The sequence below is a fragment of the Clavispora lusitaniae genome, assembly GCF_014636115.1.
Source record: "Clavispora lusitaniae strain FDAARGOS_655 chromosome Unknown tig00002663_pilon, whole genome shotgun sequence".
Lineage (NCBI taxonomy): Eukaryota > Fungi > Ascomycota > Pichiomycetes > Serinales > Metschnikowiaceae > Clavispora > Clavispora lusitaniae.
Window position 1 is genome coordinate 211,746 of NW_027093982.1, and position 13,966 is coordinate 225,711.

Sequence of the window (13,966 nt, forward strand, 5' to 3'; positions counted from 1 at the left end):
TCTAGGTTGAAAACAGTATATAGTCAACAAACAAATATATGAATACGGAAGTACATGTAAACGTGTGAAACAATAAGGTACAAAATTATCGTGCAGACAGGAACGACCCTGTGCTCTATGGAAAAGGGGCTGCAAATATCCCTTCCACGTGCCTTCCTGATGGCTGCCAAAGTGAAGCGTGGTATAAAAGGAGTCCGAGACTCGGCGGATTTAGCAGAAACCCAACAATCCGATCATGCTCGTAGGAGTTCGCGCACAAAACGACTCCGCACCGGAGATGTTGACAGCTTATTGCGGAGATGTACCCCGGTAGTTACCTGCACGTACCACGCACCGGAAGTGAAAATTTTGTTTCAGGTCATTCACGGTGGCGTGGGCTGCGACACCAAATCGCACGAGGGAGCACGTGCCACAATACACCCGTACATCGCAATTCGACCCTTCCTCACACCCGTGCACCCCATGAGACAAGAAAACCAACCTTATACATCCCACGTACTAGCAAAACACCCGTGCATCCTCAACCATCCGCACAAGCAAAAAAAACCTCTTCCAGCTCCAGCTATCTGACCAAACCACATGTTCGGCGTATTTAGAGGAACACTTGCGCGCTGCGGAGGATATCTCTGGAAGAAGGCTCCACGGTTGTCGCCGCCTCAAAAGCAAAGGTTGAGAAACAGAATGAAGCTCGTCGACAGAAACATCGAAATACTCTACCAATCGTTAAAGCCAGCCAACGCCAAATCCACTGGGTTCAAAAAAATCGACTACTTGAAGTTCGAGTTGCCCAAAGAGGCGCAGATGTCGCCAAGGGATAAGTACACAACATTCGACAAGAAGTCCAAGGGCTACAGAAAGTCTGTTCATTTGATTCCAAAGTGGACCAAGAAGTCGTTCCGCGAGAACCCAAAGTACTTCTGAGCATCGGATTACATTGTTCTCCACCCACAAGCATGTACATAGAATTCACGCATTGCCGAGCCGGTCCCAGATGTAGTTGCTGATGAAGTAGTCCAGATACTTTTCGTCAACAGGCAAAACACTAGTCAGGTCGGTACCACGGTCGAAAATGATGATCTTGTCACTTTCCCCGTCAAAGTCTTCAACATGTACCCCCAAACTTTTGTAGAGACTGATCTTCATGCTGCTGGAATTTAAGTTGGATGCGATATTAGCGGCTAGTGCCTGTTCCCTCTCACTAGCGAGTTCATCCCGTCTTCTGCTCATGCTGATTTTCTTCATACTCATGTGGTTTATGGCGCTTTCCAATTCTGTAAGTTGTTTGGCCAAGGATACTTTGAGATTATCCAACTCGACAGATTTGGCATTGATCAACTTGAACACACTGTCTGATTTCTGGACCTCTCCAAACTGGCCTAGCGTTTCATAGACAGTGGCGCTGGGCTCTTTGAGCGATTCGATTTCTTCAGAAACCTCGCGTAGCTCGCTTTCGAGACGCAGAACTTGGTCTTCCAACTTTTCAATACGAGCCGAACGGAGATCTGCAGTTTTTCTGAGGTTTTCGGCGATCCGCCGAAGACTAGCGAGATCAGGCTGTGTCTCAAAATTGTCGATGGCAGAATATATGAGACTGTCTGGAGCTTCAAGCATGGTGTTTTTCTTTTCTTGCTGTGTTTTGCTTTGTTGGAGCTAGTGTTTTGATAGTAAGTGTACTGCAGACAATATGTATGTTAAGACCCTAAATCACTTACAACTATAAAATAACCAGAAGGCTAGGCTCTGAAATACTCTATCACAATGAAACGTAGGAACAATTCTCGACATGACGACCCATAAACGTAAAGGACAATTTTTCTACACAATCTGCGGAAATACATTCACAAATATTTGTACTGCGAACACGATATAAGTGTATCGATGCGCAGATCATAGTTATAGCCAAAGCTTTCACTGTTGTTGAGCTTGTGCAATTGCTCTTTTTTTTATTATATTAGTTCTTCTTTCAAATTATCTGTTTGAAGATATCATCAATTTTGTTGGTGATTTGCATCCAAATTATACTTTGTAAATTTATGGCCACAAATTCTGACGCTTAATCAAGTGACAGCCCTTCGAGTAAAAAGGACAACAAAACATTAAAAACTATTATTAGGCTAACCAAATAACGGATGTCAAGCAAGCAGATTGAGAAGTTTAAATGCCCATATGTTAGATTAAGAGCTTAGAGAACAAACAACAATTTTCCGAAAGTAGAAAATTAGTAGACATTGACGAGTTCACCAGTATAGGTTCCCCTTTCTCCTTCCTTCTTCAATACAATCCTTTCGTGGTCTCAACAGAGTTCATAGGCTGATGCCCACCACATTTCTTTAGCGGCCGATATTCAGATACGAAGGGTGCGCGCTCACATCCAGACATCCAACACCATCTTTTGTAACACCATTTTCACTCTGCTTCTTTGCCATGAGTTACAGGAAAGAGTATGACGGCGTGGATCTCCCCACAAACCCTAATATGCCCGTTTGGGTCTTGACACCAAAGGAGGAACAGGTGATTTTCGAAAGATGGCGTGCAAAGACTTTTGCCCGCTGCGACAGCTTAATCAAGGCGTATGTCGAATGTTCCAACAGTTACGAGAATCCCATCGACGCGATGAAAAAATGCGAAGAAGCCAACCAGCGGTCGCTTGGCTGCGTGGCTAAATACCAGACCATGGAGTATCTTGACCAGGAGCGAGACATTTTGATTGCTGAGAAAAAGGTGAAGCAAAAAGCATATCGCGAGAAATTGAAACAGGCCCAGGCGGCCAAGGAAGTGTAAATAGGATGAGATCTTATGGACAACAGACTCAGAAGTCAGACGAAGACACTTGAAAGTGATTACAAGGCCTGACTTCGACGTCGGACATGCATAGTCGATCTGAAATAAAAGATATCAGAAATGGGGCTAACCAAGTAAGCAACGTGTCATCTAAAATAGTAAACTTCAGTAGGTTCAGTTCAACGGAAAAATTATATCATGTCGGCGTTGTGATTTCAGAATAATCACAAACAGCTAGGCTGATGTAGCGTGGAGTTATACTCATCCAACCCTTGTTGGTATAAGGGAAATATGGCTGTTGTAGAAACCGGCCTTCACTGTTCCTTGTCATTGTAGCTATTACCAAACACCGTATGACTTGCCATAAACAAAGACCCATGCATTATTCCCAACTTTTGGATCGCCTCGTATTGGACTGCAGTGTCCTTAACTAGGCTATCGAATTTGGTGAGGTTTGTATGGAGTATAGCCACTTGCTCATTGAGCTGAGCCAACTGTTCTGCTCTTTTCTCACTTATCGACATGAAGACAATAAAACAAACTGATTTCGAAGTTTCCTTGGAGCCAGTATATTCAGGATCCGATCAGTAGACGCGTATTGATGCTACAACCTTGGTTTCCTTTTTTGATTTGTAGCTGACCAAGTGTTTGATCTTGTGAAGGTGGCCTCTTTGTGATTCGTTAAAGCCCTATTTGCAGCCGAGTGTTTAATTTGTAATCTTGTTTTTTTCTTGCCGCCTTGGTCTGCAATACGTCTTTTCAAGTTTCAGCCCTCGTATGGATTATCGTCTCTTTGGTAGTATCAACTTGTATGTTTACCAGATCAGTACAGGAAACCCGCGCTTAACTGCAAACTGAAGCTGCAAACTCAAGTCGCAAAGCCAAACTGCATGTTCGTTAATTCCCGTTCCGCGACTTCCAACTCACACCATCAAACTGACCCCAGCTTTTTCCACGAAATCCCCGGCCAATCGAGTTTTTCTCTCCGTGATACTATACTAGCCCAGAGAAGCTTCCTTAGACCGCTTGTTTATCAATAGGTTGGCCTAACCTTAGACTTGCAAGGTCGCCCACATTTTTTTAACACTAGCGGCACCGTCGCTGCAAAAACACTAAAAGAAGACAGAGGCAGCCATAGGTGTTGTAAACTTTAAGCCAACGAGTGAAAAAGAACTAGGCAAGTACAGTCCGTTGGTAACCACAAAAGAGACGAAAAGAGATAAAAAACAAGAAAGATAGAAGCCACCCCACAAAAAATCGCTCCCACTTCCTTCTTTTTTTTCCTTTTTCCAGCTATCCCGCTAGCCGCCAGCATACATAATCGAACTCCACACCTCCTGCCATGGGAGCAACCAAAACGCCCATGCAACAATCATCGAGCCTCCGCGCTTCCACTTCTATGGCTGCGCATGCCAGTGTCGGCTCGACCCTGAATAGCCCACCCCCATCTTTTGCCAAGTATGCTAAGATACAACCAGCTATCGCCATAAAGCCCAAGCCACTGACCCCGTCACCTTCTGTGAAAACAGCCTTCAATCCCCACTACGATCCTTCATCGTCATCGTCGGCCACATTACTCCACGAAGAGGCTATCAACACACTGCGAAAATGGATTCTTCCGCCAAGACCAAGACCAGGACGCAAACCGAGCGCGCAAACTGCCGCAGCAGACGAAAGGAAAGCGGCATGCAAAAAGAAACCGAAGATGCTGCGTTTGACTAAACCCGATCTGGGCGATAGTGGGAATCTGGCACCACTTTCAGCAAAGATGGAGGGTTCCGCGTCGACGAACTCGATGTCCTCAGCAATGAGTATTTCATCTTCAAGCTTTTCGCAACTGGATAGCAAACCGTCGAGTCTGCTGATGTCCACGCAGTCCCATGGATCATCCAGCGTGTCAGTAGCCCCCGCTATTGATACGACGTCGCGCCCAACTCTTCAACCTGCTCCACGGCAAGCCACTGATCTTCGCAGCACGTACCTTGCTAGGCTCAAGGAGCAAGAGCTTATTCGCAACTACATCGAAGTACTCACTAATCAGATCAAAGAGCTTCGATTTGTTCAAAGCGGCGTTATAACAGTAGATGCTTTGGACTCTAGTTCGCGTACGCTGCCTAAAATTGCTGTGCCACAAACGGTTGAACAGCTTGACCAGATCAACAATATACATGACTTGGATCGCTTCGTTGCACATCTCACAACGCAGTCCAACGTGATTCACAGCGTCACAAAAAAACTTACTTCAGGAACTGGTTCACAAGGTCCCGGATTGCAACTGCAAATTCGCTACTATTTAGAACTTCGGGCAAAACACCGTGCAACTGGTACGCCCCGCGCTCCACCACCCAGACAGGCTGTAGCCCCACCAATTGCAGCTGCGCCCAAACCAGGATTTACACCAAGTCTTCTACGACCTTTGAAAATGAACTTGTTTGATAGTGAAGATGATGTGATTGATGTCGATATCATCAACGACGGAGATTCGCTTCTCGATCGTGAAACAGGTCGCGCACGCGCTCCAGACGAAGGACTTCTGGAACAGTTTGGCGATACGCTGACCAAAGAAACGCTTCCATTTCTAACGAAGGATAAGGATGGGAAGACGCTCAGCCGGGAGAACCTTGCTGCCTTCAACCGCGACAATATCAGCCTGCTCAGCCGGGAGAACCTTCTCGCGCTCGGCCGAGATACTACTCTGTTCAGTCGAGACAACTTCGGCCCGCAAGGACAGGATTTCTTTGCGACTGATCGTCTAAAATTGGAAGAGTCGGCAGCACCGGACATTCTCGGCCTTGCAGGCGAGGTCAGGAGCGAGCGCAAGCTGCGCAAGATGGTATGCGGCTTTTGCAACACAGAGACACCATGTCTTTGTTTCGATGCAGACAACATTTTTGGCGAGTAAACGAAGCACCAACTACTAAATGATACAAAAAGCAATATTTATTGACGATTGAGGCCACCAGAGCCCAGCGCCCCCATAAATGCACTAGAAAAAGGCAAAGTAACTACCGAGCAAAGCAGTACCGGCCAACACGAGGTATCCTGTTCTGTAGACACCAGGAATGGTCAATTCCTTTCCAAAATCCCACACCAAGTGTCTGATACCATTGAAGAAATGGAAAGCAAAAGGGTATGCCATTGCGATTTTAGCACCAAGTTTGGCGGCAAAAGGCAACGAAGCAAATGCAGTAACGATGGAAGCCGAGTCAAATGGAACGGACAACAAGGAAGTGGCCGCGTAAGTGACGGTCAAACCGTAAAAGGCACCTGCCATACCTACACCGGTGAGTCTGTGAAGACCAGACAACAACCAGGTGAGCTGGGGCTTATAGATGTCCAAGTGAGGAGACACTGGTCTGTTTTTTCTTTGAGCAACAAGAAGCTCTTGTTCCTGCTCATGGCTGACCTTGATTGTGGACAGGTGTCTCACAAGGAGAGGAGAGAATCTAGGCGTAGCTCTAGCAAGGGCTGAAGTTAGTACAAGAATAAACAGATTGGAATATGAGAACACAACATGAGAACACAACATGAGAATGTAGCGAAGGTAAGCACGAAAAATGGACCATGAAATGTGCCAAAAAAAAGCTCAGAAATAAAGAAACCTCAAGAGAAAATCTATAGCACGGTCATAAGGATAGACCGTAGCTGATGCATAATAATGGGCCGTAGCTGATACACAATTATAGAGTATATTGAACAAGTCAAGCTTTGTCCACTTGAGGAAAAAAGTGCTTTTGGGGGAAATGACTCCAAGGAAAAAGCGGAGGATAAAAGGGATATGAGGAGGGATGGTGGAATGGGATAAACGATGTAAAATCTCAAATTGATGTTCTCAATCTAACAGCATAGCACTGCTAGGGCTCTCTCTTTAAATGCAAAACATACGTCTTAATCCGACACGGGAAAGCATGGTAGTGGTGAGAAGGAAAAGTGAGAATACTCCAGTTTTTATAAAAAGCCTCTAGTGCTTGGGCCAATGAACGCGCGCGAATTATGCAACTCCGGGGGTACCGCCGAAGAAGCAAGATACAAGTGCCGGGCACGTGATCTCATACCCGGGCCAACGTGATGTAGCAAGCAAAGCTACAAGGGTGGGCGAAAGAGACAATAGTGCCGCCCACAGACTAGAGGATAGGCGAGCCAAGGGAAAGTTGCACCCAAACTCATGGCGGTGTGGTGGGAACGTGACACAAGTCACGTGACACAACCAAACATTCTTGCAACTGGTTTCGTTTTGGGTAGAGGCCGTACAGCTCTTGTTATTGATGAATCAAGGTGCATTTGCAAGCGCTGGGTTCACGACGGGCTGCTCCAAAGAGCATGAAGATGAGTGACAGATTTTGTCTTCCTGATTGTGGGAGGCACGGGTGTGCTGCTATCGCGCCCGTCTTACCATAACGGAAGCCATAGTGACTCCCCACTAGCATATAATTTCCCCGGAGGATATTTGAGAACAGTTGCGCCTGTGAACATCATCGAAGGACAGAAAGAATTACCCATTTAGGCTCAAATTTGTACCTTGTAACACGTTCTGTGCATGGCCGCTTCTTTATACGACCAGGTGCCCGATATGGAAAGGTCGGGCCCACTAAAGCTGACGATACAAAAGAGAGAAGAAAGCTTACATCCCAGCGGAATAAACCCAACAGGAAACCTTCAGGTTGAGCAATCTGAAATGACGACATACCACGAGACTGACAACGTCGAAAATGGGAAGGCTCCCATTAGGGAAGTGACAGAGCGCAAGCATGAACAAAGAGAGAATAGACAGGAAGAAGAACATGGGGAACGCAATGAGTGTCAAGAGGATGGAAAGCAAAGTCATGAAACGGAACAAAGCCAAAGGGAAGGAACTCACCAAAATGGGAAAAGTGGCCAAAGCGAGGGAATTCAATCCAGCCATAATGGGCACGAGTTGGCGCTAGACCCAGGCGTAAATGGCTCTACTGACAAATCTACCCTGAATAACAGAACGAACGAGGCATTACTTGTGACCGGAGAAGATCTGCAACTTATACATGGACCGAAGGAGACGGATTTGCAGCTTGAAATGACTCATTCGAGTAATGCCGGGCTCAGTCAACGTTGGAATACCCCCGAAAATGGAACGCAGAAGGAGAGCCAGACCAATCTTGAGGATTCATCAAAGGGCGAGGGCATACAAATGGAGGCTTCTACCTTAATACTGGCGAAGCCGGCAGAAGGTCGAATGGAAAACGAAATCCCACCCCAAACGGAATCAGCTGTCGCTGGCCATGAACTGAGGAGTGAACCAAGGACAGATCCAAATACAGCACAGAACGTAGAACAAAACGCAGAGGGAGGCACTGAGCGGAGCACGGAAGTTTCAGACTCACAGACTCCCGGTACGAAAATTCCGGGCGCGGCAGAGGAAAACACAAACTCCGACCAAGGCGATGGTCTTTTTCAGAAAAAGGACTACCGCCTGCGCACGCAGCTGTTTCAATCTGTTCTCCTGTCTGCGTCGCTCAAGTCGCTCAAGCTGCAGCATCTTGCCACGCCTGCTCCCCGGTCCGCTTCTGCGAGCAAAAACTTCCAACTGTTTATCCAGGCACCCGTGCTACTGGCAATTCGCCGAACTGACGAAGTTCCAATAGGCCAGCAGATGCCTTTTGAGCGTGAGGCAGAGCCTGAGCCTCCGGTAAGTACTAGCCCTGATGATTATGGAGAGCAAACAACGAGAGAACAACAGCGACTTACTCTTAACGCCCTCCGAAAGCTCCTGCTTTCGTTGGCACCAATTGCAGGACTGGAAGGTGACAGGACACGGCCATTGACTACTGCTAGACGGCCATATGCGCCTGCACAGGTGGATCTTTCAACTTTTGCAAGCTTGACTAGACAGAGTCGACACCAGGAGAGAGAGACTGGACATAATGAGCAGGAAAAAGTAGATAAGGAGCAAGAGAGACCGAAGGACAATGAAAGACAGGAAGGTGAAAGACAGGGAGATGAAAAACGGGAGAGCCAAACGCAGGTGAGTGGAAGGCAGGAAAACGGCACGCAACACGCTCAAGACAGCGATATTGGGGCGGGAAAAAACAAAGATACGAGTCTGGATCTTGGCCTTGTTAGTCCGACGAGCGTGATGAACGTGCACGGAAACCTCAGTATGAGTGGAAATACACACCCCATGGTGCAAACGCCTGCGCTGGCGCTCACACTTTCTCCAACGACTGTCAATGAAACAACGAATACCTTGGCAGGAACCAACACCGGAACGATAATAACGGCGAATGAAGCTGCCATGAAAAAGGACGAATACTTCACCCATAATAATGCTTCTTTTACTGGATCAGCCAACGACGCTATTACGGTCACAGGTGCTTCCGGAAACGGAGATACAGCCCCTCCCACTGTCGCCGATACTGCGGACCGGTCGTCTTCCTCATTCCCACATCCTGCTAAAGACGAACCTAACCACCTTCAACAAATCAAACATTTCCGGAGTCCGATGTACGTTCCTGCTGTGCTCCGCCGTACACAGGGACCAGAGGCGCCTGGATCACCTGAAAGCAGCGCATCGGCAGATCTGCGTGTTTCGGACGCTCTGGCGCTCACCCACGACTATATTGCTCGTGCACCACCAACACGGCGCCACTGGCTCAAGGATGATGCGGTAACCGAATGTGGCATGCCTAACTGTCGCCGCCACTTCACGTTTTTTGACCGTCGTCATCATTGCCGGAAATGCGGTGGTATTTTCTGCAAAGACCACACACTGCACTTTTTGTACATCAACCACCTTGCACAATTCACCACAGGTGGCCGCGGAACGCTCTCACGCGTATGTGACCGCTGTATTGACGAGTACAACGACTTCATTCGCCAGGAATTCGGCCCACCTGCCCGGACGGCCCATTCTACTGAAGCGAGGGAGACAAGCTTGCTTCGAGACGTGCTCGCAGGACGCCCAGTGCGGGACACTCGCCAGGACCTGGTAGTAGGAAGTGTGCCTGCCAACTGGAGTTGGTCGTCCTTCTAATTACTGGAGAGAAATGAAATTGACGAACCAGCATCGCCGATTGCAGTAAGCTCTATTTTGTCAGGTTGGCCTCACTTTGTCGTTTGTGCATCCTTCTATGCTTCTAGCCCCTCCTTCGATCGAATGCAAATCGATCCATGACCCAGCAGATAGCTGGATTGGTCAGATGACATATAACTTCCGCGTTAAAAGTCTCTTTCAATCTACCGATAACCTTAAAGTCTAATAAGTCTCGCAGTTACTTGCAGACGCTTCTGAATGGCGCTGTCGTGATCAACTTGATAATAGCCTCGAATCTGGGTAAAGATATTTATTATTGGGCACGCCAGTATCTGATCTAGGGATATCATTCAATGGCTGGATACGCGTCTCTAAACATCTCAATTAATGGGCTACTGAAAGGCTTGTAGACATAATTCTTCTGGCCGAAACAAAGGACGGTAAAAGAAGAAGATCTTCGTGCACCGAATACAATACCTAGAAACTATTAGGCACTTGAGGCACAAGTACACAGATGTTTCTGGTTAAGGCTCAGTAAAAGTCCATAGGGTCGTTTCTCCTCATGCCATATGGGAATGCCACCCAAGTTATTTTATATGGTGCCCTAGGTTACGAAGCCGCTGATGTTGTCTTGATTGTCTGTACTTTGACGTGAAAAATCCGACATACAATAAGCGCGTCCAGTGCTCATACACTCTAGCACTCTTGATAGACAAGTTTCCTTGCCCCATCATTACCCGTTTCGTCAGCAGAGTGTGTATCGTATACATGGATCTTGTAGTACACCCCGTGTAGTTTTACCGATTGTTCACTCGACGCGTCGAGCCGGAGATGCAATGCTGGAGGCATAGTACGGGAGGTACGGGTGCGCACCCGAGCCACCTGGCACTAACGCTAAGCCAAAGTGTTTGGAAACTTCACCAAGAAAACACACCCGCCGGCCATGCAATTGAAGAGCATCGACACAGCGCGCACGTTACTTCGCGCGGTCATCTTCATCGCAATCGCGGGCGCTGCCATTTCGCTGCGCCTTTTTGCCGTGATCCGCTTCGAGTCCATCATCCACGAGTTCGACCCGTGGTTCAACTTCCGCGCCACAAAGTACTTGGTAGCCAACTCGTTCTACGACTTTTTGAACTGGTTCGATGACAGAACCTGGTACCCGTTGGGCCGTGTCACCGGCGGCACGTTATATCCTGGGCTTATGGTGACCTCGGGTGCCGTTTGGCACGTGCTCAGAAACTGGTTCCGTCTTCCAGTGGACATTAGAAACGTATGTGTGATGTTTGCCCCAGCCTTTTCGGGACTCACGGCCATCTTCACGTACTTGCTCACATGCGAGATGAAAGACGCCAGTGCCGGTTTGTTGGCGGCACTTTTCATGGGCATAGCTCCAGGTTACATCTCGCGGTCTGTGGCTGGGTCGTATGATAACGAGGCCATTGCTATCACCTTGCTTATGGCCACCTTCTATTTCTGGATCAAGGCCTTGAAGTTGGGGCTGATCTTGTACGGTACTTTGACTGCTGCGGCGTACTTTTACATGGTTTCCGCTTGGGGTGGATATGTCTTCATCACCAACTTGATTCCCTTGCACGTGTTTGTCTTGCTTGTCATGGGACGCTACTCCTCACGCATGTACACGGCATACACAACATGGTACGCTCTCGGTACTTTGGCGTCGATGCAGATTCCTTTTGTAGGCTTTTTGCCCATCCGCTCCAACGACCACATGGCTGCCCTCGGCGTGTTTGGTTTGTTGCAATTGCTGGCTGCGGCAGCCTCTGTCAGAGCAGCCGTTTCTGCTCGCCAGTTCAAGACATTTTTGGTTGTTGGCGTTGCGCTCGTTGCCATTTTGGGTATTGCTGGATTGGCCGTCTTGACCGCTGCAGGCTGGATTGCACCATGGACTGGCCGTTTCTACCTGTTGTGGGACACCAACTACGCTAAAATCCATATCCCTATCATTGCCTCCGTGTCAGAACATCAACCGACCGCATGGCCTGCGTTTTTCTTCGATACGGGAATGTTGGTATGGCTCTTCCCAGCTGGAGTATACTTCTGCTTCCGCGAATTGCGTGATGAGCACTTGTTTGTGATCATATATGCCGTTTTGGGGTCTTATTTCGCCGGCGTCATGGTGCGCTTGATGTTGACTTTGACTCCTGTGGTGTGCGTGGCTGCTGCCGTGGCCTTATCCAAGTTATTTGATGTGTACATGAACGTCGTGGACCTTTTCAAGAAGGAAGAGAAGAGAGCGTTCCCATTGATGCAGTTGTTAACCCGTGCTCTTGTGCTTGTGTCATTTGGTTACTACCTCATTTGCTTTGTCTACCACTGCACTTGGGTCACATCCAACGCCTACCTGTCGCCCTCTGTTGTGTTGGCATCGAGAAATCCTGACGGCTCGCCTGCTGTCATTGATGACTACCGTGAGGCATACTATTGGTTGCGCATGAATACTCCTGAAGACGCCAAAGTTATGGCCTGGTGGGACTATGGCTATCAAATTGGTGGCATGGCTGACCGTACCACTTTAGTGGACAACAACACCTGGAACAATACCCACATCGCCACAGTTGGAAAAGCCATGTCTTCTCCGGAAGAAGTGTCGTACGAAATCTTGAAGAAACATGATGTCGACTATGTCCTTGTCATTTTCGGCGGTGTATTGGGCTACTCGGGCGACGATATCAACAAGTTCTTGTGGATGGTGCGTATTGCCGAGGGTATTTGGCCTGATGAGATCAAAGAGCGTAACTACTTCACTGAGCGTGGTGAGTACCGTATGGACAAGGATGCTCCAGATGCTATGAAGAATTCCTTGATGTACAAGTTGTCGTACTACCGTTTTGCTGAATTGTTTGGCGGAAGAGATGGTATCGACCGTGTGCGTAACCAGCACATTCCAGCTACGCGCAAGATTACCTTGGACACCATGGAAGAGGCCTTCACATCGCAGAATTGGATTGTGCGTATCTATAAGGTGAAGGACTTGGACAACCTTGGTAGAGATATGCACATTGCTGGCGAGTTTGAGCGTAGTTCAGACTCGTCGCAAATGAAACGCACTCGTGCGGTGAAGAAGCCGGCTGTCGGCTTGCGGGAGTAAGCATGCTTCATATATAGCTTCAAAATACAACAGTTCACTGAGATGTTAGAGTAGCTATACCTGAGACAATGTGCCATTAATCTGTTGAATTGTAAGGTGATCTGGAGCCTGTGCTACGTCAGAAGAAATTTTTCAAATTTCAGAAGGTCAACACTTCGAGAATCTGACCCATAGAGCTAAGCTGAAAAGCAAAATAGACTCAAGCGAATAGAGCGAGAAGATCGAATAGAGCGAGAAAAGCAAAAAGAGCTTGCAAAAAGTGGGGCTTAACGAATAACAGAACCCATTAAGTAGCAACAAATTACATTTATCCCCACATTTCCTTTTTCCTAACGGTTAGTCTCCTCCTAACCCCAACATCATGCGCCAAATCAAATGCCATATGCATAATTGGCTGTGCGAACCGAAACCCAAACCAGGTATATAAATGCACCCCGCATCCTATTCCTTAACCAACATGGCCGGACTTTTCGATCTTGACGAACATCTCGTGTTCTACCGCAAATACCATTTCAACCCTTCCAATGTGACGATCCACTTGTGTTGCATTCCCCTTATCTTGTTGACTACAATCACATTTCTTAGCCCCATCTTGTTAGTTGGCCCGGATCATCCACATGTAAATGCCGGATCACTTTTGGCCTGGGTATATGGGATTTATTATATCCTATTGGACTGGCAATTAGGAGTACCGCTGGCGATATTCCTCACCGGCTTTGTTCATTGGATTAAAACAGCTTACCTCAACTTGAATTCGGACACCCAGCGCCTGTTTGTGCACTATGCAATTGCACTCCATGTCGTTTGCTGGTTGGCCCAATTTTACGGCCATGCCTTTTATGAGCGCCGGGCCCCGGCGTTGTTTGACAATTTGCTACAGGCATTGGTGTTGGCTCCATTTTTTGTGGTTTTCGAGATTGCCTTCTGGATGGGCTTTAAGTTGGACACCAAAAAGCGTATGGACAACCGTGCTGGCCTTCTTGTGAAGCAAATGAATGAAGAAAGAAGAAAGAAAGATTCGAGAAAAGAGAAATACGTAAAAGAGACAAAGCGCCTAAAGTGAATGT

General features: G+C 47.6%; 10 protein-coding genes across 10 annotated transcripts; 7 read left to right on the forward strand and 3 right to left on the reverse strand. All coding sequences in view use genetic code 12, as the record gives it.

Moving 5' to 3' along the window:
* Nucleotides 1–117: 117 nt before the first annotated feature.
* Nucleotides 118–570, forward strand: FOB63_004735 (uncharacterized protein; the record flags this gene model as incomplete). Its single annotated transcript, XM_002617613.1, has 1 exon — nt 118–570. The coding sequence occupies one exon, from the start codon at nt 118–120 to the stop codon at nt 568–570; it is 453 nt and encodes a 150-aa protein (XP_002617659.1).
* Nucleotides 571–681: 111 nt separating this feature from the next.
* On the forward strand, nt 682–921 carry FOB63_004736 (mitochondrial 54S ribosomal protein mL60; the record flags this gene model as incomplete). The annotated part of the gene is made up of 1 exon (XM_002617612.2): nt 682–921. One exon carries the CDS (start codon nt 682–684, stop codon nt 919–921), a length of 240 nt encoding a protein of 79 aa, XP_002617658.2.
* A 45-nt stretch (nt 922–966) lies between these two features.
* On the reverse strand, nt 967–1,611 carry FOB63_004737 (kinetochore-associated Ndc80 complex subunit; the record flags this gene model as incomplete). Its single annotated transcript, XM_002617611.1, has 1 exon — nt 967–1,611. The coding sequence occupies one exon, from the start codon at nt 1,609–1,611 to the stop codon at nt 967–969; it is 645 nt and encodes a 214-aa protein (XP_002617657.1).
* Nucleotides 1,612–2,424: 813 nt separating this feature from the next.
* Nucleotides 2,425–2,781, forward strand: FOB63_004738 (uncharacterized protein; the record flags this gene model as incomplete). The annotated part of the gene is made up of 1 exon (XM_002617610.1): nt 2,425–2,781. One exon carries the CDS (start codon nt 2,425–2,427, stop codon nt 2,779–2,781), a length of 357 nt encoding a protein of 118 aa, XP_002617656.1.
* A 314-nt stretch (nt 2,782–3,095) lies between these two features.
* HSK3 (Hsk3p) lies at nt 3,096–3,305 on the reverse strand (the record flags this gene model as incomplete). The annotated part of the gene is made up of 1 exon (XM_066102425.1): nt 3,096–3,305. The coding sequence occupies one exon, from the start codon at nt 3,303–3,305 to the stop codon at nt 3,096–3,098; it is 210 nt and encodes a 69-aa protein (XP_065958193.1).
* Nucleotides 3,306–4,123: 818 nt separating this feature from the next.
* Nucleotides 4,124–5,683, forward strand: HAP42 (Hap42p; the record flags this gene model as incomplete). The annotated part of the gene is made up of 1 exon (XM_002617609.1): nt 4,124–5,683. One exon carries the CDS (start codon nt 4,124–4,126, stop codon nt 5,681–5,683), a length of 1,560 nt encoding a protein of 519 aa, XP_002617655.1.
* Nucleotides 5,684–5,767: 84 nt separating this feature from the next.
* FOB63_004741 (succinate dehydrogenase cytochrome b subunit SDH3) lies at nt 5,768–6,274 on the reverse strand (the record flags this gene model as incomplete). The annotated part of the gene is made up of 1 exon (XM_002617607.2): nt 5,768–6,274. One exon carries the CDS (start codon nt 6,272–6,274, stop codon nt 5,768–5,770), a length of 507 nt encoding a protein of 168 aa, XP_002617653.2.
* Nucleotides 6,275–7,318: 1,044 nt separating this feature from the next.
* Nucleotides 7,319–9,787, forward strand: FOB63_004742 (uncharacterized protein; the record flags this gene model as incomplete). The annotated part of the gene is made up of 1 exon (XM_002617606.1): nt 7,319–9,787. The coding sequence occupies one exon, from the start codon at nt 7,319–7,321 to the stop codon at nt 9,785–9,787; it is 2,469 nt and encodes an 822-aa protein (XP_002617652.1).
* Nucleotides 9,788–10,730: 943 nt separating this feature from the next.
* STT3 (dolichyl-diphosphooligosaccharide--protein glycosyltransferase subunit) lies at nt 10,731–12,899 on the forward strand (the record flags this gene model as incomplete). The annotated part of the gene is made up of 1 exon (XM_002617605.2): nt 10,731–12,899. One exon carries the CDS (start codon nt 10,731–10,733, stop codon nt 12,897–12,899), a length of 2,169 nt encoding a protein of 722 aa, XP_002617651.1.
* A 427-nt stretch (nt 12,900–13,326) lies between these two features.
* FOB63_004744 (uncharacterized protein) lies at nt 13,327–13,962 on the forward strand (the record flags this gene model as incomplete). The annotated part of the gene is made up of 1 exon (XM_002617604.1): nt 13,327–13,962. One exon carries the CDS (start codon nt 13,327–13,329, stop codon nt 13,960–13,962), a length of 636 nt encoding a protein of 211 aa, XP_002617650.1.
* Between the last annotated feature and the right edge of the window lie 4 nt (nt 13,963–13,966).